This window comes from Cebidichthys violaceus, unplaced genomic scaffold, assembly GCF_023349555.1.
Source record: "Cebidichthys violaceus isolate CVI_PGR_0920_01 unplaced genomic scaffold, fCebVio1.0.p SCAF_16, whole genome shotgun sequence".
Classification (NCBI taxonomy): domain Eukaryota; kingdom Metazoa; phylum Chordata; class Actinopteri; order Perciformes; family Stichaeidae; genus Cebidichthys; species Cebidichthys violaceus.
This window is the reverse complement of record NW_027176329.1, coordinates 3,783,888-3,800,625: the sequence shown is the minus strand read 5'-3', so window position 1 is coordinate 3,800,625 and position 16,738 is coordinate 3,783,888. Positions and strand designations below refer to the sequence as shown.

General features: G+C 42.9%; 1 protein-coding gene across 4 annotated transcripts; it reads left to right on the top strand.

Moving 5' to 3' along the window:
* Positions 1–262: 262 nt before the first annotated feature.
* atat1 (alpha tubulin acetyltransferase 1) lies at positions 263–15,788 on the top strand. Of its 4 annotated transcripts, XM_068710784.1 has the most exons (12): positions 263–654; positions 1,050–1,110; positions 3,630–3,721; positions 3,938–3,995; positions 4,127–4,240; positions 6,275–6,376; positions 8,072–8,117; positions 9,960–10,034; positions 10,720–10,933; positions 13,131–13,213; positions 13,910–13,994; positions 15,412–15,788. In XM_068710784.1, exons 1-12 carry the CDS (start codon positions 563–565, stop codon positions 15,716–15,718), a joined length of 1,329 nt encoding a protein of 442 aa, XP_068566885.1. In that variant the 5' UTR covers positions 263–562; the 3' UTR covers positions 15,719–15,788. The 4 variants fall into 4 exon arrangements, with proteins under 4 accessions (XP_068566885.1, XP_068566886.1, XP_068566888.1 ...); XM_068710785.1 differs by lacking the exon at positions 13,910–13,994 and having other exon boundaries at positions 15,412–15,566; XM_068710787.1 differs by lacking the exons at positions 13,910–13,994; positions 15,412–15,788 and adding an exon at positions 13,414–13,524.
* The last annotated feature ends 950 nt before the right edge of the window (positions 15,789–16,738 follow it).

Genomic DNA, 16,738 nt, shown 5'->3' with positions numbered 1-16,738 from the left:
CTAGCTTCATCAATTTTACCGTAAAACCGGAACAAAATGTTCCCTAACAATTGTGGAAAAAATATTTTATTTATTTTATTATGGAGTGAAAGTTGGATTTCTACGGTATTACCGATATTATCTTATACGTGTTCAACTTTATGTCTTACTCTGGAAAACGTTCAGTCATGTTACTTAACGAGGCGTTAGTAGTTACAGCAGATAGAGGCCGCTGTGACTTTTAGACACATTACGGTTTTATGTTGCTAGGGAGTGACTCACACGACACAATGGAGCTGCAATGACAACGTAGTAGATAGCAGGTGCCTGTTAATGCAGCTCACACGGCGCGTTATTAAGTGTCCCTCAAACTTTGACAACGCGTGGTTGAAATGGTGTTATCTTCGGACTGCTAGCAGCTAACTAACTGTTGTTTTTGCGCTGACGAATCAGCTTTGAGGGATAACCAACAGCTCCGTTAGCTAGATGGCTAGTTAGCTCAGCGCTTGAGCTCTGCTGAATAATACTGGCATTGGCTGTTTTCCCTGCTAACCGAGATATTAGAATCTGTCTGAAAGGTATCATGGAGTTTCCTTTTGACATTAACCAGTTATTCTCCGAGAGGGTCTCCATCTTGGACCAGACCCTTGTTGCTGGTCGTAAATCAGCAGGAATGTAAGTCAGAAGATGTGAATTCTTGTTCTCTTTATTGTAACGTTAAGTTAACGCGTTGTTTGTAGATAAAGTTACCAACAACGGGACCATCTCTAGATCTCTTATATAGAGAGAATGTCATTCCAAACTCCGTTTAAACTGTGCATATAAGCCGACTAAGTTAAATGCTGCTGTTGTTTTGATGAAATATTCGATTTTGACGTTACTTCTGTAATAATACAAATATAACAGGACAATATTGAGAAAATGACAGCAGGCTGGACACTTCATGCCCATCGACCGTCTAGAACCCTGCATGTAGTAATACTGTGAGGAAGAGGCGGAGCATCCACAGGAAGTGGTGTCATTCAACCACTGCTTTTCACTCATATTCTACTCCTCTGTTGTGATTGTAGGCCACAGCTTCAAGCCCACATAGCCACAGTTATTGATGAACTTGGGAGAGCCTCAGCAAAGGTAAGTCTCTGATCGTGTAGTAATATGTTCATGATTTTATTTGTTGTTTAGTTGTATGTGTAGACAAACTATTTGTATAGATATACACTCTGTGACCTCAGACACATATATTCTGTATCACTTAGAACCAGCTTGTTCACACTGTGGCAGTGACTTAACACCACTAGCAATCCTGTCATAGAACTGAGCATGCAGACCTCAATGCTTTGCGCAACCGTCCAGACTGTGAGTGGACACGGCAATCAACTTCACCCCAGAAATGTTCAGTGGGGTCGATATGACGGGATTCAGGTCGTCATGACATTAGCAAAATTTCATCTGACATAACATTCCTAAACCATTCCAGTACCAATTGTGTGTTGTATGACAGCTAGCAGTAAGAAGCCATCGGGGCTACGTGATGTCATTGCATGCAATGGAACACTAGCTAGCTAACATCTGCAAAAGGCATTCATCTCTACCTGATCACCGTGGTTGGTACGGTGATAACCAAACGTAACTGGTCCTTGAAATTCTGCTTTTTTATTTGATGTTTTTATTTATTAATGTGAATTCTTGAGCACATTTGGATATAAAAATAACTAACTTAGTAAATTACCCATATATATATATATATATATATATATATATATATATATATATATGTTTGTGTATTGTTATATCTCCTTAACGCTTTGTGCTATATGAGTGACCGTAAAAGAATTGGCGCCATTTGGCCAATAGATGGCGCTGTAGCAGCATGAACTATACAGCAAGGAATCTCCGTCCGTATGCTTGTGTCTTTAGCACATCGAATCTACTTTCTACTTTTTACTTGGTGACTGGAGGTAGTGGTTAGTGTAGTTCTGCTGCCTTGCCGCTTGCTGGCATAGTGGGCAACATTGTGGAACCTCCTCTTTGCGTAGCACTGCATACCGTTTAGCAGCTGGAGATGGGTACTGCTCAATGCACCCCTCCATAGAGGTTAACCTTTAACCTTTCCATGTTTAAGGTTAATTCACTTTGTTAATTAGTATCTGATGTGAACATGTATCATTCACAGAGAGAAGATGAAGGGTCCATCACTCAGCTCCAGATGGTCATTAATTAAAGGGATAGTTCAGGTGCTTGTCAGGTTTTTTTTTTACTACAGTAGATGGAGTTTGGAGAAACTACAGGAGTAGCAGCACTTGAGCAAAGCAATGAACTGCTCTGGACGTCTTTTAGACACCTAAAATCAATATCAGTCGAAGTGTAGCCATTGTATTTATCTCTCCGGTCTTCAAAGCCACAATAACAAACAAACTGACCAATCAGAGGCAGAGGTAGACCAGCAGCTTCAATGTTGTGAGACATTCCAGTTGTTTTCAAAGGAGTTCATAGATAAGTGCTTCAGTTTCCCGTCTGACAGCGAGATAAAGCACAGAAAATATTAAATATAGCAAACACTTTATCTGATATAGATGTTTTATGCAGGCCTTTTTTGAGGAGACTGAAATAGGTTTTGCTGCAAATGAATATGAGGATTGTGAATGAGTAGATGATCAGGAGAGAAGACATTTAGTCAGTGAGGCTGTGTGGAATCCATGTCAACCTTGAAAACCCTAATATATCCTAACCATTGAAATGGTGTGTTTTCATGCAAATAACCAGTATAGATGACAGTATCAATATCCGTGTATTTGCATAATGAGCGTTGGCGTGTCGAAAGAATGTCTACGTGTGGGACTCACAACGTTGTCAGCTGTGCGCCGGGAACCGAGGAGTAATATTATCACTGGAGACGGCTACAGACGATACTGCCGCTGCTGTGGAGGCTGTTCTAAACTCGGCACTCTGCTTTCATGTCTGGAACGTGGATTATTTTCCTACGAGATTCCGGTTGAGACTCGTTTCAAGGTTCCTCCTCTCCTCTTTTCTCTCCTCTTCCTCGTTTGTGTCAGTAACTGTAACATAATGCTCTGACTGCCACGTCTTTACGACACTCTGTGAATCTTCCACCCTACAAGTAATGTAAAACATTTCCACAAATCCTCCCAGAATCTATAAGGGAGACCCCGACATCTCTCCAGCCTTCACTCAGTGGCCTCTCTTTGGTGTTTGGGCTGCTGAATAATAGTTTCAAATTTGATAAGACCTTCTTGATTTACAAATTAATTTGAGATATACGGCATGTCTTCTAAATATTGTCCGACGTCATAGGCTAGTTCTTTCTTTTTTATATATATATATTTTAACTCGCTTTGCTCCAGCACAAAGTGTCTTCATACTTCACCCACAGAATGACCATCTGTAGAAAAGTAAAGTTTAAACTTAAACTCTTTTAAACTTAAAGATTCTTGGTTCACTGTGGAGACATACAAGAAGAACTAAGCTTCTTTTAGGAATTCAAGGTAACACAGGTTGGGTAGGGTTACACTGATGGTCATTAAGAGGTTGATCTTTTGCAAAGTAAGGTATTGTTGTTGTGGTACCAAAACTCTGAGGTCATGTCAGCATGTTGATAGCCGTTTACCAGTGTTCATGTTTGCTGTCCACAGGCCCAACAGCTCCCAGCATCTATAACCAGCGCTTCTAAGCTGCAGTCCCAGAGGCATCAGCTCTACCTGCTGAAGGACGGAGAGAGCAACGGGTACATCGCACACCTTCCCTCAGCTTTCACTCGTTACACACACACACACACACACACACACACACACACACACACACACACACACACACACACACTCACACACACACACTGTTTGTCTCTTTAGTTCACAATGCATGGACTGTAGTGTCTTACTCATTGCTGCTCTACTTCCTTCATCCCAACCAAACTCTCTGCCCCTCCTCTCCCCGCATACAGAGGACGTGGTGTGGCCGTGGGATTCCTCAAGGTCGGCTACAAGAAGTTATTTCTGCTGGTAAGTCACTTATTTTCTTTAATTCTCTTCATTTCTGACTTCTCAGTCCAGCTATAATTCCACATCCTCCACTGATTATATGTCGATATGAATTTGCTTCACCTGCTGTTCTGGTTGTATTTCCTCCACAGGACCGACAGGGTGTGCACATAGAGGCGGAGCCACTGTGTGTTCTGGATTTCTACATAGCAGAGAACCTTCAGCGACACGGCTATGGGCTGGAGCTGTTTGATTTCATGTTGCAGGTGAAACATTCCTCTCTCTGGGACAAATTACTAGAAAGCAGGCTCAGTGCAGTGGAAGATGTGCAGATATGTGAAAGTACTAATCTTTAGTACTGATCTTTGGTCCTGATCTTTAGTACTGATCTTTGGTCATGATCTTTAGTACTGATCTTTAGTATTGATCTTTAGTATTGATCTTTAGTCCTGATCTTTAGTACTGATCTTTAGTATTGATCTTTGGTCATGATCTTTAGTACTGATCTTTGGTCATGATCTTTAGTCCTGATCTTTGGTCATGATCTTTAGTACTGATCTTTAGTACTGATCTTTAGTACTGATCTTTAGTCCTGATCTTTAGTCCTGATCTTTAGTATTGATCTTTGGTCATGATCTTTAGTCCTGATCTTTAGTACTGATCTTTAGTATTGATCTTTAGTCCTGATCTTTAGTACTGATCTTTAGTCCTGATCTTTAGTCCTGATCTTTAGTATTGATCTTTAGTATTGATCTTTAGTCCTGATCTTTAGTCCTGATCTTTAGTACTGATCTTTAGTACTGATCTTTAGTCCTGATCTTTAGTCCTGATCTTTAGTCCTGATCTTTAGTATTGATCTTTGGTCATGATCTTTAGTCCTGATCTTTAGTACTGATCTTTAGTATTGATCTTTAGTCCTGATCTTTAGTACTGATCTTTAGTCCTGATCTTTAGTCCTGATCTTTAGTCCTGATCTTTAGTATTGATCTTTAGTATTGATCTTTAGTCCTGATCTTTAGTCCTGATCTTTAGTACTGATCTTTAGTACTGATCTTTAGTCCTGATCTTTAGTCCTGATCTTTAGTACTGATCTTTAGTCCTGATCTTTAGTATTGATCTTTAGTCATGATCTTTAGTACTGATCTTTAGTACTAATCTTTAGTCCTGATCTTTAGTACTGATCTTTAGTCCTGATCTTTAGTCCTGATCTTTAGTCCTGATCTTTAGTCCTGATCTTTAGTACTGATCTTTAGTACTGATCTTTAGTACTGATCTTTAGTCCTGATCTTTAGTATTGATCTTTAGTACTGATCTTTAGTACTGATCTTTAGTATTGATCTTTAGTACTGATCTTTAGTCCTGATCTTTAGTATTGATCTTTAGTACTGATCTTTCGTACTGATCTTTCAAACCCATGCTCATGTCCATCCTTACTTTGAAAGTTCTCTGCCACCTACATTGTTGATGCAGAAAATTATTGGGACTAATTAAACCCTAAACTGTATATGGGTATTTATGAATACAATGAATACACATATCCCAGCCTTGCATGTAAACTCAAATTCACAAATGTTTATGCGTGTACTGTATTTCTCACAATAACAGACCCTTTACAGAAGTTACCTAACCATAATCACAACAATAGTCAGCATGCTAGAGATTAACATAAACACCAGTGATTAGCATCAGCTAATTCAAAAGGTAACAGCTTTAATGAATGGTAAGTCCAGCTACATGTTAAAGTGAAGTAGACCAAGGCCAGCACTTCATGAGGTGCTTTTTATGTTCTGTGACTGTAGCATGAGGCGGAATTAGCAAGCTAGCTCGCTAACTAACCAGCCCCTACATGAACAATAGAAAAACGTAATGCTTCATCCACACACTCATGTCACAGCTTAAAGTACATCGCTATCACCAGATAATCAGTCACTAAAACTGATTTACCACATTTTCTAATGTGCTGATGTCTTAATTTCAAGAAAAGAGAGAAAAGGCCTCTTCAGTGCTGTGACTGTAATGCTACAGTGGTTACGGAAAATGAGCTGACAATAGACATGACTGGTTGTGTCTTAGCCCCCCATCCCTACCCATGTTGATACGTTTTTGCATTTTGAATTTCAAGGTTAGAGGCACTTTAGCTAAAACTCTGGGGTTTAGTTTGTCTTTAACAACTCTGTTGAGAGAAACCACATCTGAATATTGTAAAACCAGTTATCTTCCACCTGCAGTACAGATGATAATCACATCATACCTTTGTGTTGTTTATCAGTGACAGCATGTTTTCTCTTTCTCTTCTGCAGCACAAGAATTTAGAGCCAGTTCTGATGGCTTACGACAGACCCTCGCCCAAATTCCTGTCTTTCCTGGCGAAGCATTACTGCCTGACACCAAGTGTTCCTCAGGTACAGTCTGTACTTTCTCTGGATGTGTAACATAAAACAGAGCGGTAGTATTAGCAATCCAAGGTGTTAAAAGATAGCTTCACATCTTTAACCCTGTGCTTACATGAACTTACTGTAATCTGTCTTTTAATGATTCTATTTTCAATGTATACAAGTTAAACACTTAATGTCTCCATCAAAAAGAATGGTACATAACACAAATACCAAAGCCAGCCGACCAACCATAAAACATCCTTCAATGACAATGAAATATGAATTGTTAAGAATCATGTGGACTTTAGGGATCTTAAGGGAGAGGCCCAAACAGAGCAAAATCCATCCACGTCTGCTTAAAGGACATGTGTGAGCCTTTCCAATGGGACAAGAAGAACTTGAAACATATATAAATAACCTCCATATAGATAATAACCACTGCTGCTGCTTTGGTCCTGTTGTGGAAGTCCCAGATGTCCTGTCTGGGTTCATAACATAACGTGTGAGTTATCACAACGTACAACTTTCAAAAAGCACTGCTTTTTATGCCGCTATGGTTGGTGGAGGGTCCGAGGGCATTTTGTACATTTGAAAGTTAAATGCATCAACTTTGAGAGCAAAATGAAGAGGCTGGATCTATGAAGAACCGTGTTCTCTTATTCCAGCAGCGGTGACAATATTAGTTATCCCGTCTGAATTGGGACATGAATTACACATATGATGTTTGTCAATTTGAAAGGTCGTTTTGCTCGTGAAGAAAGTTTCAGTTTACTACATCTCTGTCCCATACACAAATGTGACCTTATCCTACCTGAATATGTTTTATCAAGCCTCTTTTTTTGTAATCTTATCTTTAAGTTTTTGTGTGTGAGTACATACATCCCAGTACAAAACACACAGGCGGCGCAGCTTCAGAGAGAGAAGTCTCTTACGCCTCTCTTCAGTGTGTTGTTTTTCAATTACGTATTTTCAGTCTTATATGATCTTTTAAATTGACTAACGTCATATGAGTGATTCACGGGATCAAAAAAAGTTTGTCCCTTGAAGGCATCCACCTAAATAACCCAGAACCAAATAGAAAGCTCTCCAGTCAAGCGATATCTGCAATATCTTTTGCCCAGATCTAAAAAAAACAGAGACTTCTTCTCTAGTAAACCCATTAGCTTCATGTCATTCTACCAGGTAAACGTTATCAACATTTAAGATGATCGGTTTTGAATGATGAGCTCCAGTTTATGAATCAAATAGCTTGTGAACAAAAGCTGTGTCAGGTTTAGTAGCTACAGCTAATGTTTCAGATCAACATTTAAGAACGCATAAGGATCAGACTCAGCAATATTTAGGACTCGGGTCAGCATCAGGGCCGAGCTGGCGGTGCTTCTGGTGGTCTACAGAGTGAGCCGTGTTCGTATACTGGTCTTATTCATCAGTCCCTCCTCGTTTCCACTTGACGGCACCTTAGCAAGCTCCGTTTTCTGAATGAATACCATGAGATGTGGTTAAAAGCTAGTAAGCAGACCTTTGAGCTTAGATTGTTCGTGGTTACATAGCTTGCTCCTAAAGGCTCAACCTCTACGCTCATAGCCACAGGAAGCTCACTGCGCATGTAAACACACAGGGTTACAGACAGACACACTGTGGGCGTAATGTCCTGCATTATTGTAAAACAACATTACTCGTGAGCACCTTGACTGATCTTGTCTTTCTTTTTGTTCTGTCCAGGCCAATAACTTTGTGGTGTTTCAAGGCTTCTTCCTCAACAGATCAGGTAACTTTTCCACGACTCTGATGCCATGGCTTTTTTTTTTTTTTTTTTTCGTCGTGAAAGGTTCTCTGTGGTAATGTGAGCGTTGAGGTCAGGTAAGTGCGCGGGTTCAAACGTGACGTCGAACCAGCCGAACCTGTATTTGACCGGCTTTCTTGGAAATTGAATCTCAACCCAAAATCCGTTTATATTTGTCTGGAAAAAGAAGCTGCTCAATGCCATAACAACCGCATACTTTTGTAAATACTCGTTGTCAAGTTCAGTTACATCACGTAATGTTGCATGCTACAGCTTTACAGTGAATTCTTGCTTTTGGCATCACATTCAGTTCACCTTTTTTGTTGGAAGACAAGAGTCCCCCTCATTAGAGATTCTGCGAGTCCAAAAGAAGGCTCTAGACCCAGGACTGCTGATCTGCTTTTATTCCACTTCCAAAATCTTTTGTTTCATCAAACTCCCCCAGGCTCGCCCTCCTCTCTTCTGACGGATCAGGGGCAGTACGGCTGTTTGTAAGGACTTTTCTTTTCTCATACGTCCCCAGCATCACGTCCTCCCTCCTTCCTTTGTCCCATAATCAAGTCCTTACTCTATGTATGAAGCTCTTGGTCTCACGTAGTTTCTCAGCCAGTGTCAGTTCCTCTATCGCCTGTATTGATCTACATATACATGTCCAATATATGTCATGCATTTTGTCATATATTGAACCCAGGAAGCTACAACCTGTAGACCCCCTGACTGACAAGACAGTACCCGCCTGGTTCCTGACCCTCCGATGTCTCTAAATGTGTGTCAGTCGATGCTTTGTGTGACACTCTGCCACCATTACGCCACATGAATGTGATCCCTGTAAACGATAAGAGCATGCTAAGAAGATAGGTAGCCTCCAAAAAGATTGGATTGCTTTATTGCACAAAACAGGAAGGGTTGCCATTCACGCACAGAAAGCACAGCCGGGTCTCCCTGCAGCTTGCAGCCTACAAAACAAGGCCAATGGTACACACACACACACACACACACACACACACACACACACACACACACACACACACACACACACATATACTGTTTTCTAGTTGTCTACTTCTCTAGTAAAGGAAATTACATTCAAATCAGATGCACACACTTTTAGACTCAATGTGTTTTTCCTTTAATCCATTTACACTATGATGACTATGATGATTGATGTTGGTGGATCACACTAGTAATACATCATTATTTCATCATGATAACTCTCACCTGCACACTGCCTTAGGTTAACGGTGTTGTGGGTGTGTGTCTTGCACTGCGTGGTGCTCATTGTACCAACTGTTAGTTATTCTTCAACACCAATAAGAACCAGATAGCATGAAAGGAAGCGAAATGCAAGTCTGAAACAAATTGTACATGTTAGAAACATTGGTTCTAACAATATGGCTGCTGTCAGACGGAGGCTACCACTCCATTGTAAGCATTCATTCATTGTGTCGAAGGCCTCGCAGTAGAGATGAATCAAATCCACCTCAAAAACTGAATCTGAATGTTGGATTCTTGTTATCTTGAACTACTCCAGTGACTGTGAGCAAGAGCAACTCTTCCACACGGCAGAAGAGACGATTGTCAAGTCTCTCAATGAGTCCAGTCGTTGTTGACAGAAATGTTGCTCCTGTTCCCAAATCTGGTTCAAGTTGCTGAAGATCTCAAGGCCAGTATGTGAATTGTGTTTTGGGGGCGGATCTTTCACAGGCTTTCACCACTGGATCATTTTCTAACACTGGGAAAGGAGGCAGCGTTATCATGTAGCTCGTGAAGGGCGGTGTGTGAGGGAGGCAGAGCCCACCGTGTTCTGAGTGTGTTTCTCCTCCACAGCGGCGCAGTTGAGAAAAGTTCCCCTCAGAAAGCCGGACGGAGAGATCAAACCCTACTCTTTAATGGAGAGAGAAGGTGAGCAGCCATAGACGGAGACGGTGTGACTGCGGTGTATGAAGTAATATAAAGTGGGAGTTTATATTAAGCCTCCTACCATGAGATGGAAGTCAAACTGTATTATATTCAGGCCATATAGATCAAAGAGTTCACTACGTGTTTAATGCCCTGCGTTACAAAACATAAGCCGAGGTCGAACTAACCAACAGTCTATCTCAAATATAGTTCTATTAAATATGACAGAACCATTTCGATTAGCATTTACAGGCAGGAGTGAAATATCTCACCATCAAAATATATACATAAATATATAGATTTACTGTCATTTTAACTGTAAAATGATTATCTTTGGATTCTATTTGTCTATATAGGGGCACCCCACCAATTTAAATCTGTTTACTGTCTTCTGTGTCTCTGGGGAGCTTTACCCCCGTGACATCATCAGGGTGAGCATTTAACAAAGGCACAAAAGACACGAGATAATAGGAAGTGTAGGATCTGGTGTCATCCTCCAGCAGCAGTGCACATTAGTACTCTTCTTTGAGTCGGCAATGACTTCTGTGCACAGAACACTCCCTGTTTTACTCATGAGTACTCCAGGTGGCCGCGTCAAACTACTCTTATCAGTTTTTTACGAGTGACATTTGGCACTTTTTAAAGTTTAGACGAAGCCTCTAGATATCTTTCTTTTGTTCCCGTTCAGTGGTGCTTCGGGAGCAGCGGGCTCGTCCTTGGCCGTTTGCTCCTCCTCACTCCCCCCAGCGGTCGGGATCCTCCCAGTGCTCCCCCTCCCTCAGCGTGGGATCCTCCCCCAGCAGGGCGCCCCCTCACACCTCCCCAGCTTCTGCCCCTGGGGGCCACAGGGACCAGAGCCCGCAGTCCCCTCTCATCGAGCGCTGCAGAGCAAGACGCAGCAGGTAAGAAAGAACAAACATGTAGAGCTTTTAAAATGTGTTTTTAAAAGATGTGTCAGAGATACATGTATTCATTCATTCATTGTATTGTGAAAGTGTAAAAGAACGCTATGATGGAGTATACATATGATGGCCATTCATAAGTTGTTCCACAATGTTTTGGGTTGGTACCATGTATTTGACACACTTGAGGAACAGCATAAAAAAAGTCATGCTGTGATTTGGATTCAAAACTTTTGACTTTTGGAGATTTCTGTAAGCGTTTCATTTTTTTGCAGCTTGGATAGTGAGCTGTGGAATCGGCTCAGAAACCCTCTTATCGTCAGTATAGCTGGAAAGCCATGTGTCCAGAAGTGGTGTCTCTGGATAGCCCACAGGTCTCACTGTGGACAGGTCTCACTGTGGACAGGTCTCACTGTGGATAGCCCACAGGTCTCACTGTGGACAGGTCTCACTGTGGATAGGTCTCACTGTGGATAGGTCTCACTGTGGACAGCCCACAGGTCTCACTATGGACAGGTCTCACTGTGGATAGGTCTCACTGTGGACAGGTCTCACTGTGGATAGGTCTCACTGTGGACAGGTCTCACTGTGGATAGGTCTCACTGTGGACAGGTCTCACTCTGGATAGCCCACAGGTCTCACTGTGGACAGGTCTCACTGTGGATAGCCCACAGGTCTCACTGTGGACAGGTGTCACTGTGGATAGGTCTCACTGTGGATAGCCCACAGGTCTCACTGTGGACAGGTCTCACTGTGGACAGGTCTCACTGTGGATAGCCCACAGGTCTCACTGTGGATAGCCCACAGGTCTCACTGTGGACAGGTCTCACTGTGGACAGGTCTCACTGTGGATAGGTCTCACTGTGGACAGGTCTCACTCTGGATAGCCCACAGGTCTCACTGTGGACAGGTCTCACTGTGGACAGGTCTCACTGTGGATAGGTCTCACTGTGGATAGCCCACAGGTCTCACTGTGGACAGGTCTCACTGTGGACAGGTCTCACTGTGGATAGGTCTCACTGTGGATAGCCCACAGGTCTCACTGTGGACAGGTCTCACTGTGGATAGCCCACAGGTCTCACTGTTGACAGGTCTCACTGTGGACAGGTCTCACTGTGGACAGTTTGTTTGAGAAAACGGTCACAGTGAGGTCTGTGTCGCTGCACACGGTCAGAGGTTCAAGACACTAATACCTGGTGACTGAATGCAGTTTAATCTTCCAGATTTAAATGATGTCCCAAATGATTGATTATCATCTGACTCATTGCTTCACTATTGATGCCATTTAGCTTCTGCTCCATTCATTTCAGTTGATTGAAAACTTTCTAAACACTGTCTCTCTCTCTCTCTGTCTCTCTTCATCTTGTGTTCTCCATATCACTCCATGTATCTTCTGTTCCCTATCTGATGTACTCCTCTCACTGTCATCGTCTGCTCATACTTCACACGATAGTTCCCTAAATAGAGCTCATCTGGGCTTCCATTGACCCGCCTCTGACTGGCACTCTTCCCTTTAAAGGAGTGGCTGTGGTGTTTTAGAAGTTTCTGTGACGTGAAGTGTGTTAACATGTGCACTAGTGTCTTATTCTGTTTTTGGTCGTGTTCTGAACATCCTGGGTTTTCATGTCCCAGTATGAGTTTTCACCGACTCAGCTACTACGTTCTGTAAACAGACGCAATGTCCAGCGTCCTGCTGTCATAACCCGGACACTAGAGCGCCTGTAGACACACTCATGAAGAAGAGGAGTGTGCTGTTAGCATCGTTTTTAAAACATGGTGGTGATCCACTGAGCAGAGGAGAACACCATGGCTCTGTCTCTGCTTGCCTTTTTTCTAGAACCCATTAAAGTATCTGCCACAGAACTCCACGTGAGAGATTGCCTTCTGTCACACACTTTATTATTATTATTATTATTATAGGAGATGAGGCTGCTCTTTCTACTCTACTTCTTTTCATTCTTGGGCTTTTTATTTCTTATGAGTTTGGTTTTATTCATACGCCATGTGTGTTTACTCTCATTCATGTTTTGTCGTATTTTGGTTTTACTCAGTTTTGTAATTATGTCCTTTTTTTTTTTTGCCCCTTTTTTTTTTTCTTGCCCTTGTCTTTTGACGTGCATGTCCATCCCCTCTTGTACCCCCGTCTCCCCTCTCTGGATGTTTTGGGATGCTTTCATCCTCCATCTCTCTGGTGCAGACTGGGTCTGGTTGCCAGAAGCAGCCTGTACAGTCGGCACATGGACAGCAGAGCTGCTGGGCTGCTGGACAGACCCTTACCAGGTAAGGTAACGTGAGGATCAGTCACACTAATGCTTGGTTACTGTGTTATACTGGTCATCAATATTACATGGTCAAAATGCTCCATTTCCATGTCCACGGTCATTATTTGGTATAGAATGGATCCAAATGAAGCTGTGTGCGTCTGTGTGACGATGCCAAAGAGTCCCGCACACACTTTATTAACAACAGTTCTTCTTCAGACATTCAAAGCATGATATGAATCCTACCCGATGGACGATGAGTGGGCGTGGTGTAACACCTGAGCCGCTGACGAGGAGTGGGACCCGGTCGAAAGACGGTATCAAATGCATTCAGGACACTTTATGTGTCCGATATCTGTCCTCGCTGTAGAGAGAGTAACGTCATAGAAGAAAACAGGCTCACAGTCACACCCGTAGACACATTCACTCACAGTCAGTGTGTGAATGTGTCTTCTGATGGTTGAACACTACTGTGAGTGCTCAGAGGACTAGAAAGGGTCTATACTAGTCCATTACAGTTAGTTTGTAAAGCTGTTAGGTTTTCACATTACATAAGTGTAATTTACAATTATTGTTGATTGAATCTATTTGTAATTGATTTAAAAGTTGAAGTGTAGAGATGCTGAATGTTGCTCTTGGTGACCTCTACCCTGAGAATAGGGAGCAGCACAGTCAGGGAGCTCCGCTCATGTGGTAGGACCTTGTGCCTCCTCAGGTCTGAGACCAGTGGGGGATCAGTCACACGCACTGGGATACACAGACACACAGAGGTTGGCCAGTATTCACACAGCAGGAAGCAGGTATTTACATAACAAGCATGAAAGAAGCAATGAGGAGGTGTAGTGACCCCCCCCCTTTGTGCAGACGTTTGTGGCTGAAACGCATCATGAACTGGGAGACCGAGCAAACAACCAACGCTGTCTTTACTCTCTTATTTTTATTTTTTTATTTTGAACACATTGCTGTATCTTTCAATGTTGAAGATCACAACTTTTTGTGTCTGTAGGGACTCACACACACACACACACACACACACACACACACACACACACACACACACACACACACACACACACACACACACACACACACACACACACACCTCCCAATGAGGCCCTGCACAACAAACAGCTGATCTGATGTCATTTGTTCCTCACCAAAAAGAAAAGAATACCGTATTTTTCGTACTATAAGGCGCACTTAAAATCCTTACATTTTCTCAAAAATTGATAGTGCGCCTTATAATCCAGCGCCCCTTATGTATGGTTACTTGTTGTGCTTATTGATCGATTTTATGTGGTACAATGCGCTCAAAAATCTGTCGAAATGTGTAAGTACGACTTTGGTAAGCAACGAAGCCGCTCCGCTCAATGGATATTCGGAGCATTACGGTACGCACGGGAGGCAACGCCGGGCTAGTTACGCCACTATCTGCCAATGGATTGCTGATGCGTGGGCTGAGGTGTCGGTCGCAACTGTCGTCCGAGCTTTCACGAAAGCTGGAATCATCACTGAACAGCCAAGTACCGATAACAGCAACAAGACTGACTCGGAAAATGACTTTTCGCCTTATAGTCCGAAAAGTACGGTAGTTCACCTTCAGTATGAAGTGATCAGACACCTGATTCGGAGCATGTTCCCGTACGCCCGGCACACATGAACAGGTTCCAGCCTTCAGAACGTTGTTCACGTTTTTATGCCGAGCAGCCAAGAAACGATACACCGCTCATGCCGGGATCAGACCGCTTGAGATCCGCTCAGCAGTTTTTTTTTACCTGTTGTGTCTCAGTGGAAGACAACAGACAGCATGTGGGATGCTTCACCCCCTAAAAACGGTCCTAAACTCATCTAAGTTCTTTACATGAACGCACATCTTGTCCTGTGAGCCACCGAACAAACAATCACCACAAATATCACTAACAACCCTTGACATGTAGGCTATATTCACACACACACACACACACTCACACACACACACTCCTGATATTTCTACCAAGTCCTTTTAATAATATAAACTCTTAACAGTACATGTGAAGGCACATAGAAATGTTCAGTAGGAGGACGTGGTGGCTGTTAGAGTTGCTCTCTGCCGTGCGTTTTAGTCACACATGTCTGCACATAGGGTCATTATGCAGCGACGTGTTTATGTCAACTTTAAGGCAGCAGTCTTCCCCTTCCTTCTTGCTGACCCCTGTACTGTCTTGCCCCTGAACCCAGGTCCCAGCCTCTCTCGCTTCCACCTCTGTGTGCGTCCAAGAGGGATGTCATCCACAGGCAGGCCCCCGTAGACGGCACAGAGAGGCTCCTGGATTCACGTGCCGAGGCCCGTGGTGCTCAGGAGGAGATCGGGCTGTTGGACGGTCCACGGCGTCCGGCGCCAGGCGTGCCGGCCAGCCGGAGACGTACGTTGGAGAAGGACAGTGACGGAGGCAGGCGAGGCTGGTCCTGGACTGTAGGAGAGAACTGCTACACCGCCCAGTGGGTGAAGCAGAGGCAGGAGCACAGGAGCACCCGGCCCTGGTGATCGGGGAGCTAGTTGTTATATTTAACTCTGTATTGTATTCTGGAACCATTAAACACTTTCAGAACACAAATGTGTGCTGAAGCAGAAACTTTCAAGTCACTTCAGGCCCAAACTCTGATGTGGAATAAAGCACGGCCAGTCTGTCTGTTCTGAAGGGGTTAGTGCTCATATAGAGATAAAAAAAGAGTGTGAATGAGAGGACTAAGCGTCCTCACTAGAACACTAGTCCTCCTTCAGCTTAGTGGTGGAGACGTGAAGTCATGTGACCGTGGTGGACTTCCTTTATAGCCTAACGTTAGCTTTTTACTTCTGCTGATTGTATTCACGCTTCAAAAAAAAAAGAAGAAAAATACAAGTGGTGTTCATTAGGGAAGTATCATAAACGTTTGTTTGCCACAGAGATTATTTCCTGCAATAATTCAGAATCCCATTGGCTGTTTGTGGAGGGAACCAGTGATGCCAACTTCCTGTTGGACTACAAAACTCCATGGTCCCTGCAGCTCTCTATAGGAAGGAACCAAGCACAGCGCTTCACTACCAGAACGGCGTCAACGGAAGATTATGGCTCAAATGCAAACACAAAGAAGAATGATGACATCCATCAATCATACATAATATAATCCTAGTGTTTGAATGCAGCTTTGATTGAAACAGAACTCAACAAATATCCTCAGTGAAATGAGGAAATAAGCTAAATGAGCAAGGTTTTACTCAGTCTCACCTAATACTTCTTCTTACTGAAGCATTTGGCTGAATATGAGCAGATAATATTGCCCGAAACACTTCAGAATTCATCCTACTGCTTTTGTCAGCAGTCACATCATCAATAAATACAAGGGAACCAGTTCCATTGGCAGCCATACATGCCCACGCCATAACGCTAACCTCCACCATGCTTCACTGATGAGGTGGTATGCTTTGGATCATGAGCAGTTCCTTCCCTTCTCCATACTCTTCTCTTCCCATCATTCTGGTACAAGTTGATCTTTGTCTCATCTGTCCATAGGATGTTGTTCCAGA